At 32.9% G+C, this 21889-nt stretch overlaps 1 protein-coding gene across 1 annotated transcript; it reads left to right on the forward strand.

The window, feature by feature from the left end:
* The first annotated feature begins 2809 nt into the window (after positions 1-2809).
* On the forward strand, positions 2810-21849 carry LOC102804994 (sialate:O-sulfotransferase 1-like). Its single transcript, XM_078006998.2, has 4 exons — positions 2810-2968; positions 19881-20042; positions 20783-20986; positions 21466-21849. Exons 1-4 carry the CDS (start codon positions 2848-2850, stop codon positions 21831-21833), a joined length of 855 nt encoding a protein of 284 aa, XP_077863124.2. The 5' UTR covers positions 2810-2847; the 3' UTR covers positions 21834-21849.
* Positions 21850-21889: the final 40 nt, after the last annotated feature.

Genomic DNA, 21889 nt, shown 5'->3' on the forward strand with positions numbered 1-21889 from the left:
TATATAAAACACAATTTTTGTTGCAATAATTAGTACCCATTCGGATGGACCTATGTTTTGATCTCCGTGCGTCCGTCCGTGCGTGCGTGTATGCATGCATCCGGACCTGTATCTTAGAAATGCCTGGACCAATCACAATTAAACTTCACACATACAGCATACATGATATTATACATATGCACATCAATTTGTTTTCCGGTCTGATTCAAGATGGCCAAATGGCGGCCATTTTTGTGCTAAAAATCATCAAAATCAAGCATTCGTCGGCTGTTTACAGACGGATTTTGGACATTATAGGACCTTTATAGACATCATTTTGTTTTTCAGATATGATTCAAAATGGACGACTAGTGGCCATTTTGTTTTAATGAATGTGGTTCTAGTGCCATATCTCTGACTTGCTTTGACTGATTATGTTCAAATTTTAAATATTCATTACACATCATGTCATAGATATAAAGATATATTGGTTTGACGATCCTATTTAAAATGGCTGAATGATGGGCATTTTTGTGCTAAAGAATCATCAAATATCAAGCATTTCTGGTTGAATTCAGTTATTGTCTTTAAGCAATCCAATACCAGCGTTTTTTTTAATTAGTCTTTTAACTTTTCATTGAATCCGTGTCGTTCATTAAAATTAGTATTGTGTGAAGCATCATTGAAGCAACCAGACAATACACTCGTAACGGAAACATGTTCATAAAAGAAAAACAAACGCCTCTATACACTCGGCTGATAATCCTAGAACCCCACATACATAGCCAACTATTAATACCCTGAAATGAAGGCGTTATCATGTTGGTAGCTTCATTGTTTATATTAGGTATCATATGCAGTATTTATAATGAATGATACAATGGAATCCAAGATGAATCCAATGACATAACACATCTCGAACAATGTACTATTCAGATTAATGTCATAATATAAATGCTGTTGATAATTACACATAGATTGTAATTTGAATGGATTTGTTGATAAAGTAGTAGAGTACAGGGTCAAACGACAACTCGAACTATTATTAAAAGTGGAAATAGAAACTAGAATATCGAATCAAACAGCAGAGTTGTACTCATTTCATTTTTTTCCCAGAAAGCGATGCATTAACATTATCTTAAGAACTGTGATTTTATTTGTTATATTCATGAACAAAGTAGTTTTCAAAAACCAAAACAAAAATTAATTTCAAAGCATTTGTGAAACTAAAGATGATCCTGGCTTGCTTTTTCAAGTATTACCCCTTTACACATTCACTAACAAAGAATAACATTATCATTTGTTGTTATTATTAAGCATTAGACATTACTGACTAACACAAAATACATTATATTATTATTATATTATATTAATATTATATCATAGTCACGTGATTCTAGAACAAAATGGGGGCCACTGGATTCAAGATAAACAAAATGACGCTGTCTGTTTGAATAGTATTTTGTTTATTTTGTATACAAGTTTAAGTGGCGTTAATTTGGAGGGAGAGTTAAAGGAAAATTCTTAAAGCGAGAGAGTAGTCACCTGCGCACGCGCAGGAATTGAGTCCCAAGCGACGATAACAACACACGCTAAAAACGCAAAGGCTCATAGGTAAACAATGACATGCTATGACCATCTAACGCATGCGCAGGTTATGACTCCCCCGCTTTAACATTGGTACGTATTGGTATTCAATCCAACATTTTTTTTAATTTATAGCACAAACGAAATGAAATGTAGATTTACTTATCGATCTACTAGAAACGTTCTGTAAGTCGTGAAACTTGCTATAAAATACACAATATGTAGATCAGTTGTGTACATACAAGTCGTATAAATCTATTTGTCAGTATATTCAGTATAATATTTAGCTTATTTAGAAAATAACCATTGGTCTTGTTGATACCTTCAGGGGTTTTACCAGTTAATCGACGAGATTTAATTCACGGATTTACCATATATATGATTACAATTGAAACTTGCAACACATGTAACAGATGTAGATATTAAATATGGACAAAATATTAATTTAATTATTAAATTATTGTTTAGGCTATAAACATTGCCTGGCACCAACATAGCACACTATGTTGCACAGAAGAATACTAATGCCGAATGGTAGTTTATTTCTATTCTATTCTATTCTATTATTATATATTATATTATATTATATTATATTATATTATATTATATTATATTATATTATATTATATTTTGCCGGAATGATTTTGCTGCATTGCTGTTTATTTTAAAACAACGACAATGCCATCTTATCTGGTTTAGATGGCATATCTGGCATATCGCGTAGTTTGTTTAAACCAAATGAATACGAATGTATGACGTCATATTATACTACGGTAGAACGAAGTAACGCACCAATAGGCATGCTGGCCAATTACAATGACGCTTTTCAAGATTATTATATACTGGTATAATATAATATAATAACATTCTCCCTCGCACTATATTATTCAAGATTGTGTAATTTGTCCCAAAACATAATAACAACTTTAATAAAATAATGTATACATGGTGGAACGGTGTGTTTATAATTACAGTGAATAGTTTTTAATTTATGCATAGCTCTAAAATCATATTCACATCAATTGATCTTCAATGGAGATGAGTGAGCTTACCATCGTACCACAGAGACTGCGTGAACACATAAAGATAGGTATTCATACATAATCCAATATCTGTTACGTTGTGCTAGTACAAGACGTTCCAACATTCGAAAACAACGAAAAAATGTTAGCTGTTTTGACTTAGATGGCTATGTTGTTACCATAGTTACATATATTATAATATATTATAATCCCCAAAACAGGAGGACTGCCTGAAAGCTGATTATATGTTGTTACAAATATGGCTCGGCGTTGTATGCCGTTATTGCTTGTGTATATGATGTTCATATGTGGATATCTCTTTCACATATCTGATCGGATTCGACACAGATTACGATCGCCAGTGTCGTCGATAGAAGCAGGTAAGTGATTTCGTTTTTTGTTGTTGGCAAAGTTACTTCTATATACACCGTACGTGTGTCTGAAAACTCCCAACTAATCCAACGTATATTGTGTGTATATGAATGCACAGTAGAAAAAATATATTCGAATATCATCCTTCCCATACTAGAAAAACGTGGTCAGTTTACATCATATATGTGCGTCGTCAAATAAAAACCGTGTTCAGTACGAGTCTGCTCATGCTGAATACTTATGCTAGAATGAACATGATGTATCTGAATTTCAAAGCAGTATCGACGTAAGTCTCATTAATGTCCATTTGACCCGTTCAGTTTAAAGAACTATCTATGTTTCCAATTGAAATAACAACTCTTTGCATGAAAATGTGTGGATTTGAAGAATAGATAAAAGGTATATATTACACCATTCGAACGAACTTATGCTTGGTATTGTTGGCGATTAACTGTGGGCGTAGTATTGTGTGTGCTCACACGATTCACGACTCTGATTTATTTATGACGACTATGTGAAATACGTCTAATTTAGTCAAGCCAATAATGCAGCCAACTCCGGAAATCCCATACTATCATTTTCTGTGCAGGTAAACATCATTTGAAATCCTGACTGGCATAATTGTCTGTTACATTTTTACCCCACTTCCCACCGTTGAAACGTCACTTGAAAGATGGGACATATCCCAATCAAATTGTCAGACCGAAGCTAATGTCAGCGGGTGGGGGTAAATTAAAGAACTATAAGATCCATTATGTTACATCACTGAATTATTAATTACAAAAATGTTGACTCTAAATATTATCTGGTAGCGTGAAAAGATACACGACAAAAAACTGAATCGGATTTGCTGAGATTAAGATCGTGTAAACAGACCAGTCTTTTTACGGGTTCATTTCAGCATGTAAAAAGCTTCCAAAGGTATATAAGAATAAGTAAATCCCCAATTGGCGGAACTTCGATTTATTGAACTCGTGTTGTAATTTTCGTATTACTCGTTCAATAAATTTGATAGCACATATTACTCAGACTTCATATCAGCAGATTCGTTAATACTAATATAAAATAATGCTAACCCTACCTATGTGACATTATAAAATTACGTACTAATGAGACAGAATGCTTAGCTCATGTAAGTTAGTAGCGCAATTTACCAATGTTTACAAAATAGTAACCCTATGTAATGCCCACATAATGTTAATGCAATGTACTAATGTCCACATAATGTTAATGCAATGTACTAATGTCCACATAATGTTAATGCAATGTACTAATGTCCACATAATGTTAATGTACTAATGTCCCCATAGTGTTAATGTAATGTACTAATGTCCACATAATGGTAATGCAATATACTAATGTCAACATAGTATTAATGTAATGTACTAATGTCCACATAATGTTAATGCAATGTACCAATCTCCACATAATGGTAATGCAATGTACTAATGTCCACATAGTGTTAATGCAATGTACTAATGTCCACATAATGTTAATGCAATGTACTAATGTCCACATAGTGTTAATGTAATGTACTAATGTCATGTCCACATAATGTTAATGCAATTTACTAATGTTAACATAATGTTAATGCAATGTACTAATGTCCACATAATGGTAATGCAATGTACTAATGTACACATAATGTTAATGCAATGTACTAATGTCCACATAATGGTAATGCAATGTACTAATGTCCACATAATGTTAATGCAATGAACTAATGTCTACATAATGTTAATGCAATGCACTAATGTCCACTTAATGTTAATGCAATGAACTAATGTCCACATAATATAAATGTAATATACTAATGTCCACATAATGTTAATGCAATGTACCAATGTCCACATAATGTTAATGCAATGTACCAATGTCCACATAATGTTAATGCAATGTACTAATGTCCACGTAATGTTAATGAAATGTACCAATGTCCACATAATGTAAATGCAACGTACTAATGTCATGTCCACATAATGTTAATGCAATGTACTAATGCCATGTCCACATAATGTAAATGCAACGTACTAATGTCATGACCACATAATGTTAATACAATGTACTGATGTCCACATAATGTTAATGAAATGTACCAATGTCCAAATAATGTTAATGTAATGTACCAATGTCCCCGTAATGTTAATGCAATGTATTAATGTTCACATATTGTTAATGTAATGTACTAATGTCCACGTAATGTTAATGCAATGTACTGATGTCCACACAATGTTAATGTAATGTATCAGTGTCCACATAATGTTAATGCAATGCACTAATGTTCACATAATGTTAAGGTAATGTACTAATCCACATAATGTTAATGTAATGTACTAATGTCCACATAATGTTAATGTAATGTACTAATGTCATGTCCACATAATGATAATGCAATGTACTAATGTTAACATAATGTCAATGCAATGTACCAATGTCTACATAGTGTAAATGTAACATACTAATATCCACATAATGTTAATGTAATGTACTAATGTCATGTCTACATAATGTTAATGTAATGTACTAATGTCCACATGATGGTAATGCAATGTACTAATGTCCACGTAATGTTAATGCAACGTACTAATGTCCACACAATGTTAATGCAACGTACCAATGTCCACATAAAGTTAATGCAATGTACTAATGTCCACATAATGTTAATGTAATGTACTAATGTCATGTCCACATAATGTTAATGCAATGTACTAATGTCCACATAATGTTAATGAAATGAACTAATGTCCACATAATATAATGTTAATGCAATGAACTAATGTCCACATAATGTACATGTAATATACTAATGTCCACATAATGTTAATGCAATGTACTAATGTCCACACAATGGTAATGCAATGTACTAATGTGCACGTAATGTTAATGCAACGTACTAATGTCCACACAATGTTAATGTAATGTACTAATGTCCACGTAATGTTAATGAAATGTACCAATGTCCACATAATGTAAATGCAACGTACTAATGTCATGTCCACATAATGTTAATGCAATGTACTAATGTCCACATAATGTTAATGAAATGTACCAATGTCCACGTAATGTTAATGCAATGTACTGATGTCCACACAATGTTAATGCAATGTATCAGTGTCCACATAATGTTAATGCAATGAACTAATGTTCACACAATGTTAAGGTAATGTACTAATCCACATAATATTAATGTAATGTACTAATATCCACATAATGTTAATGTAATGTACTAATGTCATGTCCACATAATGATAATGCAATGTGCTAATGTTAACATAATGTCAATGCAGTGTACCAATGTCTACATAGTGTAAATGTAATATACCAATGTCTACATAATGTTAATGCAATGTGCCAATATCCACACAATGTTAATGTAATGTACTAATGTCATGTCTACATAATGTTAATGTAATGTACTAATGTCCACATAATGGTAATGCAATGTACTAATGTGCACGTAATATTAATGCAACGTACTAATGTCCACACAATGTTAATGCAACGTACCAATGTCCACATAATGTTAATGCAATGTACTAATGTTCACATAATGTTAATGTAATATACTAATGTCATGTCCACATAATGTTAATGCAATGTACTAATGTCCACATAATGTTAATGCAATGAACTAATGTCCACATAATGTAAATGTAATATACTAATGTACACATAATGTTAATGCAATGTACCAATGTCCACATAGTGTTAATTTAATGTGCTAATGTCATGTCCACAAAATGTTAATGCAATGTACTAATGTCCACATAATGTTAATGTAATGTACTAATGTCCACATAATGTTAATGCAATGTACTAATGTCCACATAATGTTAATGTAATATACTAATGTCCACATAATGTTAATTCAATGTACTAATGTCCACATAATGATAATGCAATGTACTAATGTCCACATAATGTTAATTCAATGTACTAATGTCCACATAATGTTAATGCAATGTACTAATGTCCACATAATGTTAATGAAATGTACCAATGTCCACATAATGTAAATGCAACGTACTAATGTCATGTCCACATAATGTTAATACAATGAACTAATGTCCACGTAATGTTAATGAAATATACCAATGTCCACATAATGTAAATGCAACGTACTAATGTCATGACCACATAATGTTAATACAATGTACTGATGGCCACATAATGTTAATGAAATGTACCAATGTCCAAATAATGTTAATGTAATGTACCAATGTCCCCGTAATGTTAATGCAATGTATTAATGTCCACATATTGTTAATGTAATGTACTAATGTCCACGTAATGTTAATGCAATGTACTGATGTCCACACAATGTTAATGTAATGTATCAGTGTCCACATAATGTTAATGCAATGCACTAATGTTCACATAATGTTAAGGTAATGTACTAATCCACATAATGTTAATGTAATGTACTAATGTCCACATAATGTTAATGTAATGTACTAATGTCATGTCCACATAATGATAATGCAATGTACTAATGTTAACATAATGTCAATGCAATGTACCAATGTCTACATAGTGTAAATGTAACATACTAATGTCCACATAGTGTTAATGCAATGTGCCAATATCCACATAATGTTAATGTAATGTACTAATGTCATGTCTACATAATGTTAATGTAATGTACTAATGTCCACATGATGGTAATGCAATGTACTAATGTCCACGTAATGTTAATGCAACGTACTAATGTCCACACAATGTTAATGCAACGTACCAATGTCCACATAATGTTAATGCAATGTACTAATGTCCACATAATGTTAACGTAATGTACTAATGTCATGTCCACATAATGTTAATGCAATGTACTAATGTCGACATAATGTTAATGAAATGAACTAATGTCCACATAATATAATGTTAATGCAACGTACTAATGTCCACACAATGTTAATGCAACGTACCAATGTCCACATAATGTTAATGCAATGTACTAATGTCCACATAATGTAAATGCAACGTACTAATGTCATGTCCACATAATGTTAATGCAATGTACTAATGTCCACATAATGTTAATGAAATGTACCAATGTCCACGTAATGTTAATGCAATGTACTGATGTCCACACAATGTTAATGCAATGTATCAGTGTCCACATAATGTTAATGCAATGAACTAATGTTCACACAATGTTAAGGTAATGTACTAATCCACATAATATTAATGTAATGTACTAATATCCACATAATGTTAATGTAATGTACTAATGTCATGTCCACATAATGATAATGCAATGTGCTAATGTTAACATAATGTCAATGCAGTGTACCAATGTCTACATAGTGTAAATGTAATATACCAATGTCTACATAATGTTAATGCAATGTGCCAATATCCACACAATGTTAATGTAATGTACTAATGTCATGTCTACATAATGTTAATGTAATGTACTAATGTCCACATAATGGTAATGCAATGTACTAATGTGCACGTAATATTAATGCAACGTACTAATGTCCACACAATGTTAATGCAACGTACCAATGTCCACATAATGTTAATGCAATGTACTAATGTTCACATAATGTTAATGTAATATACTAATGTCATGTCCACATAATGTTAATGCAATGTACTAATGTCCACATAATGTTAATGCAATGAACTAATGTCCACATAATGTAAATGTAATATACTAATGTACACATAATGTTAATGCAATGTACCAATGTCCACATAGTGTTAATTTAATGTGCTAATGTCATGTCCACAAAATGTTAATGCAATGTACTAATGTCCACATAATGTTAATGTAATGTACTAATGTCCACATAATGTTAATGCAATGTACTAATGTCCACATAATGTTAATGTAATATACTAATGTCCACATAATGTTAATTCAATGTACTAATGTCCACATAATGATAATGCAATGTACTAATGTCCACATAATGTTAATTCAATGTACTAATGTCCACATAATGTTAATGCAATGTACTAATGTCCACATAATGTTAATGAAATGTACCAATGTCCACATAATGTAAATGCAACGTACTAATGTCATGTCCACATAATGTTAATACAATGAACTAATGTCCACGTAATGTTAATGAAATATACCAATGTCCACATAATGTAAATGCAACGTACTAATGTCATGACCACATAATGTTAATACAATGTACTGATGGCCACATAATGTACATGTAATATACTAATGTCCACATAATGTTAATGCAATGTACTAATGTCCACACAATGGTAATGCAATGTACTAATGTGCACGTAATGTTAATGCAATGTACCAATGTCTACATAGTGTAAATGTAACATACTAATGTCCACATAGTGTTAATGCAATGTGCCAATATCCACATAATGTTAATGTAATGTACTAATGTCATGTCTACATAATGTTAATGTAATGTACTAATGTCCACATGATGGTAATGCAATGTACTAATGTCCACGTAATGTTAATGCAACGTACTAATGTCCACACAATGTTAATGCAACGTACCAATGTCCACATAATGTTAATGCAATGTACTAATTTCCACATAATGTTAACGTAATGTACTAATGTCATGTCCACATAATGTTAATGCAATGTACTAATGTCGACATAATGTTAATGAAATGAACTAATGTCCACATAATATAATGTTAATGCAATGAACTAATGTCCACATAATGTACATGTAATATACTAATGTCCACATAATGTTAATGCAATGTACTAATGTCCACACAATGGTAATGCAATGTACTAATGTGCACGTAATGTTAATGCAACGTACTAATGTCCACACAATGTTAATGTAATGTACTAATGTCCACGTAATGTTAATGAAATGTACCAATGTCCACATAGTGTTAATTTAATGTACTAATGTCATGTCCACAAAATGTTAATGCAATGTACTAATGTCCACATAATGTTAATGTAATGTACTAATGTCCACATAATGTTAATGCAATGTACTAATGTCCACATAATGTTAATGTAATATACTAATGTCCACACAATGTTAATTCAATGTACTAATGTCCACATAATGGTAATGTAATGTACTAATGTCCACATAATGTTAATTCAATGTACTAATGTCCACATAATGTTAATGCAATGTACTAATGTCCACATAATGTTAATGAAATGTACCAATGTCCACATAATGTAAATGCAACGTACTAATGTCATGTCCACGTAATGTTAATGCAATGTATTAATGTCCACATATTGTTAATGTAATGTACTAATGTCCACGTAATGTTAATGAAATGTACTGATATCCACACAATGTTAATGCAATGTATCAGTGTCCACATAATGTTAATGCAATGAACTAATGTTCACATAATGTTAAGGTAATGTACTAATCCACATAATATTAATGTAATGTACTAATGTCATGTCCACAAAATGTTAATGCAATGTACTAATGTCCACATAATGTTAATGTAATGTACTAATGTCCACATAATGTTAATGCAATGTACTAATGTCCACATAATGTTAATGTAATATACTAATGTCCACATAATGTTAATTCAATGTACTAATGTCCACATAATGGTAATGCAATGTACTAATGTCCACATAATGTTAATTCAATGTACTAATGTCCACATAATGTTAATGCAATGTACTAATGTTCACATAATGTTAATGTAATTACTAATGTCATGTCCACATAATGTTAATGCAATGTACTAATGTCCACATAATGTAAATGTAATATACTAATGTACACATAATGTTAATGCAATGTACCAATGTCCACATAGTGTTAATGTAATGTACTAATGTCATGTCCACATAATGTTAATGCAATGTACTAATGTCCACATAATGTTAATGTAATGTACTAATGTCCACATAATGTTAATGCATTGTACCAATGTCCACACAATGTTAATGTAATGTACTGATTTCATGTCCACATAGTGTTAATGCAATGAACTAATGTCCACATAATGTAAATGCAACGTACTAATGTCAGGTCCACATAATGTTAATGCAATGTACTAATGTCCACATAATGATAATGCAATATACTAATGTCTACATAATGGTAGTGCAGTGTACTAATGTCTTCGTAATGTTAATGAAATGTACTACTGTCCACATAATGTAAATGCAACGTATTAATGTCCACATAATGTTAATGAATGTATTAATGTCCACATAATGTTAACGCAATGTACTAATGTACACATAATGTTAATGCAATGTACTAATGTCCACATAATGTTAATGTAATGTACTAATGTACACATAATGTTAATGTAATGTACTAATGTCATGTCATTATCGAAAGAACATTTTACTGTATTTTTAATAAACACATACCTGTATAAGATTATCCATCATTAAAATAATAAAAACACGTAACTCACAATATAAATTGAAACTTAATAAAACTACTATACTATATATATATATATAGTATGGTATATATATATATATATATATATATATATATATATATATATATATATATATATATATATATATATATATATATATATATATATATATATATATATATATATAATGACCTGATATACGCTAATTAGGTTACATATATAAATAATATTATTTCATGCGATCTTTAAGCATCACTTATGTAATGTAGGGCTCACTACGCATTCAGTTACTTCCAATTACCAGTGATAAATACGCTAATAATGTCTCATACTAATTTAATTTGATAAAAAACAAAATACGTCAATAAGAGTAAATCCAAGCTGGCGCAGGTCAAGTTTAAATTGATTTTGTTTTATCTCTGATTGAACACATGTGTGATGGTGTCACATGGTACATGATTAAATGAACATTACAATATTCAACTATAAAATATCCTCTTTTATCTCACATTACCTAATTATATTGTGAAAAGCCACCTATATCACACAGTTGTCAGAGAAGCTAAATTTACTTAAAATAATTACAATATAATCAGAACTAAAACTATTATTAATTGTGGATGCTTACTCCGTATTTCAAGGCCATCGAATCATTATATAATATCGTATTAAATCCACACGTGTGACAAAATATATAAAATACTCAAATAATTAGGTAATTTACATTATACCGTAAGTTCAGTGCAAGGTACAAACACACACACACTGCTAGATTTTGTAATATGTCCTAAATTGTATAACATTAAATTGAACACATTCTTTTGAGACGAATGTTCAAAATAGTACTCATGAATATATATGTTTTATTTAGTGACCAAAAACAGACACATAAAAAATAAATAATATTTATCCTCAACATCATTTGAATCACAGAGTATAAGCACGAGAAGACTTCTTCTAATTCCATGTTATCTATCACTTCAAACACGCAGCTTGTGTGATGAGCAGCAAAACGTGCTATGATTTGCATTTGAGAGGGGATTTTAATCGAGTTCTTTCTTTCGTCGTAACCATGCCTTGTAAAACTCTAAAGACAAAATTGTATTGTCGAAAATGTTAAACAAAACTGATCAGCAAGCATGAGGCAGAAAATGTCTCTTCGTGCAGGCGTAAGTTGTGCACCAATTCATGGTGACGCAAACAAAAATAATAATAATGGCTAAGAGAGCTCTGGGCTTTGACACAGGTTTTAATTCCGGATATATAACAGGTAATATCTTGAATATTTGCCCAACAATAGATCTGTTTGGAGTTCAAATCGTGGGCGGTCGAACGGTTTTCTACCACACATAATTATTTTGTAAAACTCTTGCGTTATCTTCGACAGTTTACACTCACAAACTATAGAATACGTGTCTTATATTCATACACTCAAAATAGTATCTGTACGTTCGTTTGAAAAATATTTCTGGGGAACAACGATAAACTGGTTCTAACAGGCTAACAACGGACAAACGGCTGTAAAATCGACCACACTTTTAGTCGTGATCGCGCTCAGTAACTTGGCAACCACCGCCCTTAGTAATACCTACCAAGATATTATTCTAGGAAACAAGGTTTTTTCAAAAATAACAAATCATATTATTCTTCTAGCTAAACGCCATATCTACTTTTCTAAAATGAGAAACGAAAAACCTTCTTTCCATGGATGTATATATCTCATTAGGCAAGTTAATAATTTAGAAAAAGTGATAGCGATAGGGGGAGGCAAATTAGCGAAGCACACTGAAAAGTGGGAATCATTTAATATGCTGTGACGCTGACATACCCCTTTTTCTTTTTTTTTCTTTTCTTTTCTTTTATCTTTTTTTTTCGTATTCTTATAATTATCTCGTTGCCATATTTTTTGTAGAAATTTTACTCTTTTGTTGGGATAAATTTATGTAATTATATATGAGGTTAACGTAAATAATAATAATAAAAAACAAAAACAAAACAAAACAACAACTTGGCAACCATGGAACACGCCTGGGAACTGAAACATGTCTTTTCCTCTCTGTAAAAGAATCAAATTAATTGTCTCTGTGGCTTTAAAATTCTTCGAATGCATAGGGAAATTTTCAACGTTTTTAATTAAATATATATTCGGACGGCAGATTGCAGAATGTAGATATTACCTATAGTGGAATATCCACGACTGAACCAGCTTGTACATTGTCAATCCCTTCATATTATAAATATGGACCCTCCCGTAAACAGTAAACATGATTAATAAAACAATGATCTCTCTATAATATCCCGGAAAGTCAGTAGATTCATTTTTTTTTACAAATAAAAACTATTATTTCCTAGAAACATTCCCCAGGGAATTGTCTCAAAATTACATCATACAATTTATCAAAACATATAGTTAAATATGGCAACAGCAAAAATACTCCGACGAATTAAATAATTATATCAGGCCAGCTGACTTTCCAAGGTTACGGATTGCAATTGTGATTTCCCTTTGTATGAGACCATTTGGGATATCGCAGTCGTTTTCCACCGTTGGTGGCAGTATATCGACATTATCTATTCCCTATGACAAACCACAGTTCCTCCACACCCGGTTAGGAAACGCTCCGAGTTCTGTTGTCACAATGCGTGTTTCGCGTTCGTAACATTAGCTTACCGGTAATCCCCACACTGTCTACATTAACATAAAATTAGCATATAGTATGACTTCATTTTCACCAAGATTACACAACTTTTTTTTCATGTTTCACTGCTGTGAAAGTTTCAACTTTCTGACTTCTTGGCATTTTATTTTAAAGAAATGTGGGGAAAACACAAAGATTTCGTCGACAGTAATATTGATTGGGATGACATAATGGAAGGACCTCAGTATTTAGATGTAGGATATATGCATCGTTACCACCACATCCATCGTGTATGGCTTCAAGTTGGCACCTGACCACAAACAAAACTGATTTTTTAACTGGGGAAAAAAACGAATGAAAAATAAGAGAACAGCAATGAAAATAATATTTGCCATTTTTTGGGATATCAAATTGTACTAACTATATGATAGTTTAGGTCGAAATGTGCATATACGAGGGTCGATACAATGGGATACTCTCAGCCTAACGGTGACAATAGTAGCTATCGCCATCTTGAAAACAAAAAAAATTGCCGAGCACATGTACCGAGTAACGTGACATACTGTTATTTAATATGATTAGAATGGGTCATATGACAACATAAACGGTTTGGTTATCTAAAAGCTACAATTGATTCTATCTTTTAAGTTTTGGTAGTTCCTATTTCTTACGGAATAACATTTTCTGTTAGCGACACCAAACAGCCATTTTGATTCACACACAACACCTACAGCAAAATAAAATGGAAAATGAATGACTGAAATGAACACCTTCCCGGCACTTATACACAAAGTAAAAAAAAAATATTGTCCGAAAATTAAAGTATCCAATCACAAATTGATAACAACTGTGATTGGTTTGGGGGTGGTAACGTGATTCACCAGGGTTGAAACATTCGTGGTATTATTGCCGTAACGCATACAGTAATAATGAACACGGCAGCTACAGTTTGAAGTCAAAATCGTTTTTTTTCGTTATTTATAATGAATATGGATTTTAAACTACATGTGCCTTTCCCCGAAACCGATATGATCACACAGAGATTTGTAACTTTAAATAAAATTTACCGACTTTGCTCAAAAACACGCAATATTTGTAGACACTATGTGCTTCGACCGAGCTCCAAGATAATACTATGGCGTCACCGCTCTCTCCCCACAAGCGAAACACGCACTGTACCCCGTGTACAGCAATAGCGTTTCCTAAGCGGGTGTTGAGGGACTGTGGACAAACATACCAGATGTATTTGGATTAAAATCTTTAAGGTTAAAGCACAGTCCCTCCATTGTTTATAGGGACTGTGGTTAAAGTAACTAAACTAATCATTTGAACTAATATTACATTTGTCAGACGCCTAAAAGTTGTATAAAAACAGCATCGCGTTAGTTTAGGTAATATGACAGTAGTTTAGACAACATGATACTAGTTCAGACAATATGACACTAGCTAGACAACATGATACTTATTTAGACAACATGACACTAGTTTAGACAACATGACACTAGTTTAGACAACATGCTACTAGTTTAGACAACATGACACTAATTTAGACAACATGGTGCTAGTTTAGATAACATGACACTAGTTAAGACATGATATTTATTTAGACAACATGAAACTAGTTTAGATAATATGACACTAGTTTGGACAACATGACACTAGTTTACACAACATGACACTAATTTAGACAACATGGTGCTAGTTTAGATAACATAGCACTAGTTAAGAGAATATGGCACTAGTTTGGACAACATGACACTAATTTAGACAATATTTCCCTACTCTAGACACCATAATACTAGTTTAGACAATATGACACTAATTTAGAGAACATGGTGCTAGTTTAGATAACATGGCTCTAGTTAAGACAACATAGCACTAGTTAAGACACTATGGCACTAGTTTAAAAAACATAACACTTATTTAGATAACATAACACTAGTTTAGACAACATGACACTGATTTAGACAACATGGTGCTAGTTTATATAACATGACACTAGTTAAGACAACATAGCACTAGATAAGACAATATGGCACTAGTTTAGACAACTTGACATTAGTTTAGACAATATTACACTAATTTAGACAACATGACACTAATTTATACAACATGGTGCTAGTTTAAATAACATAGCACTAGTTTATATACTTGTTTGGGCAACATGACACTAGTTTAGACAATATTGTACTAGTTTAGACACCATGACACTAGTTTAGACAATATGACACCAATTTAGACAACATGACACCAGTGTAGACAACATGACACTAATTTAGACAACATGACATCAGTTTAGATAACGTGACACTAGTTTAAACAACATGACACTAGTTTAGACAACATGACACTAGTTTAGACAACATGATACTTATTTAGATAACATGACACTAGTTCAGACAACATGATACTGGTTTAGACAAAATGACACTGGTTTAGACAACATGATAATTATTTAGATAACATGACACTAGTTCAGACAACATGATACTGGTTTAGACAAAATGACACTGGTTTAGACAACATGACACTAGTTTAGACAGCATGACACCAGTTTAGACAACATGGCACTAGTTGAGACAACATGCTACTGGTTAAGACAAACTGACACTAGTTCAGACAACATGACTCTAGTTTAGACAACATAACACCAGTTTAGATAACATGGCACCAGTTTAGACAACATGATTCTAGTTAAGACACCATGACACTAGTTAAGACAATATGACACCAGTTAAGACAATATGACACTAGTTTAGACAACATGACACTAGTTTAGACAATAATGCACTAGTTTAAACAACATGTCACTAGTTTAGACAACGTGTTACTAATTTAGACACCATAGTACTAGTTTAGACAATATGACACTAGTTTGGACAATATTATACTAGTTTAGAAATGACAATAATTTAGACAACATGACACTAATTTAGACACCATGACACTAGTTTAGAAAACATGACATTAGTTTAGACAACATGATACTTATTTAGATAACATGACACTAGTTCAGACAACATGATACTGGTTAAGACAAAATGACACTGGTTTAAACAACATGACACTAGTTTAGACAACATGACACTAGTTTAGACAACATGATTCTAGTTAAGACAACATGACACTAGTTTAGACAACATGACACTAGTTAAGACAATATGACACTAGTTTAGACAACATGACACTAGTTTAGACAACATGAGACTAGTTTAGACAACATGATTCCAGTTTATACAACATGACTCTAGTTAAGACAACATGACACTAGTTAAGACAAACTGACACTAGTTCAGACAACATGACACTAGTTTAGACAACATGATTCTAGTTAAGACAACATGACTCTAATGTAGACAACACGACACTAGTTTAGACAACATGACACTAGTTTAGACAACATGATTCTAGTTAAGACAACATGACTCTAGTTAAGACAACATGACACCAGTTTAGACAACATGACTCTAGTTAAGACAACATGACACTAGTTAAGAAAACATGATACTAATGTAGACAACACGACACTAGTTTAGACAACATGATACTGGTTAAGACAACATGACACTGGTTTAGACAACATGACACTAGTTTAGACAACATGATACTTATTTAGATAACATGACACTAGTTCAGACAACATGGTACTGGTTAAGACAAAATGACACTGGTTTAGACAACATGACACTAGTTTAGACAACATGACATTAGTTTAGACAACATGATTCTAGTTAAGACAACATGACTCTAGTTAAGACAACATGACACTAGTTTAGACAACATGACACCAGTTTAGATAATATGGCACTAGTTTAGACAGCATGGCACTAGTTTAGATAACATGACACTAATGTAGACAACACGACACTAGTTTAGACAACATTGCACTAATTTAGACAATATGAAACTAGTTTAGACAACATGGCAGTAGTTTAGACAGCATGGCACTAATTTAGACAACATGACACTAATTTAGACAACATGATACTAGTTTAACCAACATGGCACTAGTTTAGACAGCATGGCACTAGTTTAGACAACATGTCACTAATTTAGACAACACTACACTAGTTTAGACAATATGAAACTAGTTTAGACAACATGGCAGTAGTTTGGACAACATGATACTAGTTCAGACAACATGACACTAGTTTAGACAACATGACACCAGTTTAGATAATATGGCACTAGTTTAGACAGCATGGCACTAGTTTAGACAACATTGCACTAATTTAGACAATATGACACCAATTTAGACAACATGATACTAGTTTAGACAACATGGCACTAGTTTAGACAACATGGCACTAGTTTAGACAACATGTCACTAATTTAGACAACACTACACTAGTTTAGACAACATGAAACTAGTTTAGACAACATGGCAGTAGTTTGGACAACATGATACTAGTGTAGATGCAGTATGGATGAAAACATATATTTTTAAGTATTGATGTTTTGGTGTGGCATTTTAAGGATTTAATTTATCGCTGACAATTTTGCGTTTGAAACGCACTGCATAGTATTCGTTTAATGAACAATGAAAACACTTAATGCGCATGTACGTTTTATTGTACGTACCAAAAAATACTGCACATGCGCATTCGAGACTTTCATTGTTTCATATAACGAATACTCGGGACAATCTTAAATAACAACGTTTTTAGTCGTGATAGGATATAATTCAATGTACTTATCAACAACATGCATGATTAAACATTCGGTGTTTTTAACCATATTGCATCTTTAAACGTATTATCTAATAATTAGCCTTGGTTTCGGCTGGACCATTACTCTGTACTTGATTCCCTGTTATCCCACTGCGCACTCCCCGACTCGACGCATTCCACCGGGGCATTCAAACAAACCACGCGTCATGCTTTCAGATGGGTTCGTTCTTAAAGACTGTGATTTATGGACTGTTTGCCGCAAATTGTTACGCCAGAACACATCTGATTGGCACTCGACTTAATCACCACATTTCTTCCAGCAATTCAAATGTAGTTTAAACTTTATGTTTCATAAACGACATTGCTGCGGAGTCGTAAACGGCGACGAAAAGAAATTCCAATGCAATTTGCAATAATGTTGATGCGTTTTGAAATAAGCACACATTAGTGTACTTGAGCTTCATCGTGGTAATTCTGCCGTGATTTTTTTTATTAATTTCTATTTCTCCTCGGTGACGAATAATCTGATTCAATCTAGTACTCAAGTAGTAATCTACATCTGATCTAGCCATATAGCAACCCTGTTTGGTTCCAAATGTGACAAAACCAGAACCTGGTTAGATAGCACACACATTATAAGACTATTTTCGATACTTCGGGTTGGTTGAAACAGCTCCTCGACTCTGGACGTTAAAATCGACTAAGAACTGCATTTCGTAGTCGTAAAGCCACACACATTATTCGTACGACTCGTCAGGAATTAAGGTGTTGAGAAGGGTCAAAGTGTCTTCAGTAAAACAGTGGGCGACGGGCTTGACAAGCTTATCCATATGTTACGCCTTTACACAAATGACACAATAACAAAACAGCTACGTCTGATTAGTAATGTGACTCTATTTCACACAAAAACAGTGATCAATAAATATAATGTGCATTGTACAATTTTACGTTTTTTTCTAATGTTTAATAATTCACTTCCAAAGTGAAGAGCACATTAGTTATTGCACAACAATTATAGCGGGAGGGTCGTCACCTGCGCATGCGCGGGAATTGAGTCCCAAGCGACGATAACAACACACGTTAAAAACGCAAAGGGTACACACTTGTTTGTAAACAATGGCACGCTATGGCCATCTGACGCATGCGCAGGTGACGACTCCCCCGCTTTAAAACACCCAGAAAACCCCATACATACACAGGATTGACCTTCAGTATACATACATGTGCTTTCACATAATATATAACTCAGCTTATGTTTATTTCAGTAAATAGGTGCGAGGTAAACTTGGCTCCCGCAAATAGTCTACCGTCGGTGGCGCTTGCCAGTCACCGAGGATGTGGGAATACGTGGATGCGGCATTTAATTGAACAGACGACTGGTATTTATTCAGGAAGTCTCGGAAACTCCTCCTTTATGTTGGAAAACGGTGAGCGTTTGGATGTTGCGTCCATAGTGACACATGTGCTGATCGATAAAACAGTAAAAACATGTTTGGACACGAACTAAGTCGAACACGCATTGTATTGCGACAATTCTACGCTTTGTATGAATCTATTTCATTCTAAATGTTGGGTAAGAACCAATCAATCCGGTGAGAATTCACAAACCAACCATGTTATTAGTGAGGGTGTTATGTGATATGCACGAAACTCCTATTGGTCAGATTTCGTAATGATGCTTCTTTCCTGTAACTGTAATTAAGGGCGGCAGTCGTCGCGCTGCGCATGCGCGACATTTGTGTTGATAAACATTGATTTTCCCACAATCCAATGCACTCTTCTAATGGGAATCACATGTATGAGGTTTGACTTGCACTAATTACCGCTGGCGACTCCTTCGATATCTTCCAATCATCTAAAAAATACCTAATTCAAGTTTGGTAACGTTCCAGTTTGTACTCGTTGATCTGATCAGATAAAGTCGCTATCTTTGTTTATATGAGAACCATATATCTCGCGCATGCGTGGCGCGACGACTAACGCCCTTTAAATGTATCTTGTCCAGAGCACTGAGAATATTTAAACTTCCACAAACTGCTTGCAAGAGACCAATTCATTCACATCTTTCTCTGTAACGTATTAACTTGTATGGAATATTTGGAAATTCTGATGGGTACGCGATTAAAAAAAAATATTTCTAAATCTACATTCTATGTCAATTTCACAGGATTTCTCGGTGAATTGGAAAGCAGAACAAGTGGTCGAACAGTTGTTACAAAAACACATGGAATAAATTTCAAGAAGATTAATATGTTTGATAAAGTGATACTAATTTTTAGAAATCCTTATCGGTGCTTTTTAGCCGAGTTCAATCGTCAGCAGACAGGCAGCAAGACCGAAAGAGCATTGGCGACTTCGTTCAACTCGAAAGGTGAGATAATAGGCACACTCGATTGAGATTCTATCATCAAATTAATCTAACGTTTTGTGCCCAATTTAATACTGATATTGTGTATTTCTGTAATATTCGGCAATTAACATCTCAACCTTGACATTACAGTTATAATATGTTTTTTTTATGTCTTAGTTTAATTCCTGACATCCCTCCGTAAATGGCCGCGGTGGTATCGATAATTTGATGAGATAAATATATTGATAAACAACAAGATTCAAAATTAAACAGCCTATTATGCCAGCATCTAAAATAGGATTTGGAACAATGAAACACGAAATATCGAAAACCTGAATGAAAAGGTTTACCATGGCTACTTTTTTCGGCAAAACCATTTGCAATTGTTATGAAGGGAGTAGAAAACATTGTCCCCGTTCCAGCAAACCCAAGTACGAAGAATCATGTTGTAGATTTACTATAGTTTTAGTATTTACTTAAATTATTTATTTGTTTTACAGCATGGCAATCATTCATTCATCGGCAGTTTTCAAGATGGGAGGTCTTTGCAAAAAATTGGCTAACAAGCAATTTACCGAAGCTTGTGGTCCACTACGAAGATTTGGAAGATAATTTGATTCACGAATTACGCAGAATCTCGCGTTTTTTGAACGTTACTTCATTTGAGTCTAGATTGTCTTGTGTGATGAAAAACACAGAGGGACGATTTCATCGAACAACCGGTAATACAAATCATGTGCGAATTAATCCATACACACCAGAAATGCGAGACAGGATCGACGACTTAATATCCAAAACTGACAAATTGTTACAATCAAAAGGTTTTTCACCATTACACAAAAATGTAAATAAAACTATCTTCTTGTGACATATAACAATAAGAATCTATGACGTCATCTTACTGGGACATATACATATATCAAA

The sequence above is a fragment of the Saccoglossus kowalevskii genome, chromosome 12, assembly GCF_978046115.1.
Source record: "Saccoglossus kowalevskii chromosome 12, keSacKowa6.1, whole genome shotgun sequence".
Taxonomy (NCBI): Eukaryota; Metazoa; Hemichordata; class Enteropneusta; family Harrimaniidae; genus Saccoglossus; species Saccoglossus kowalevskii.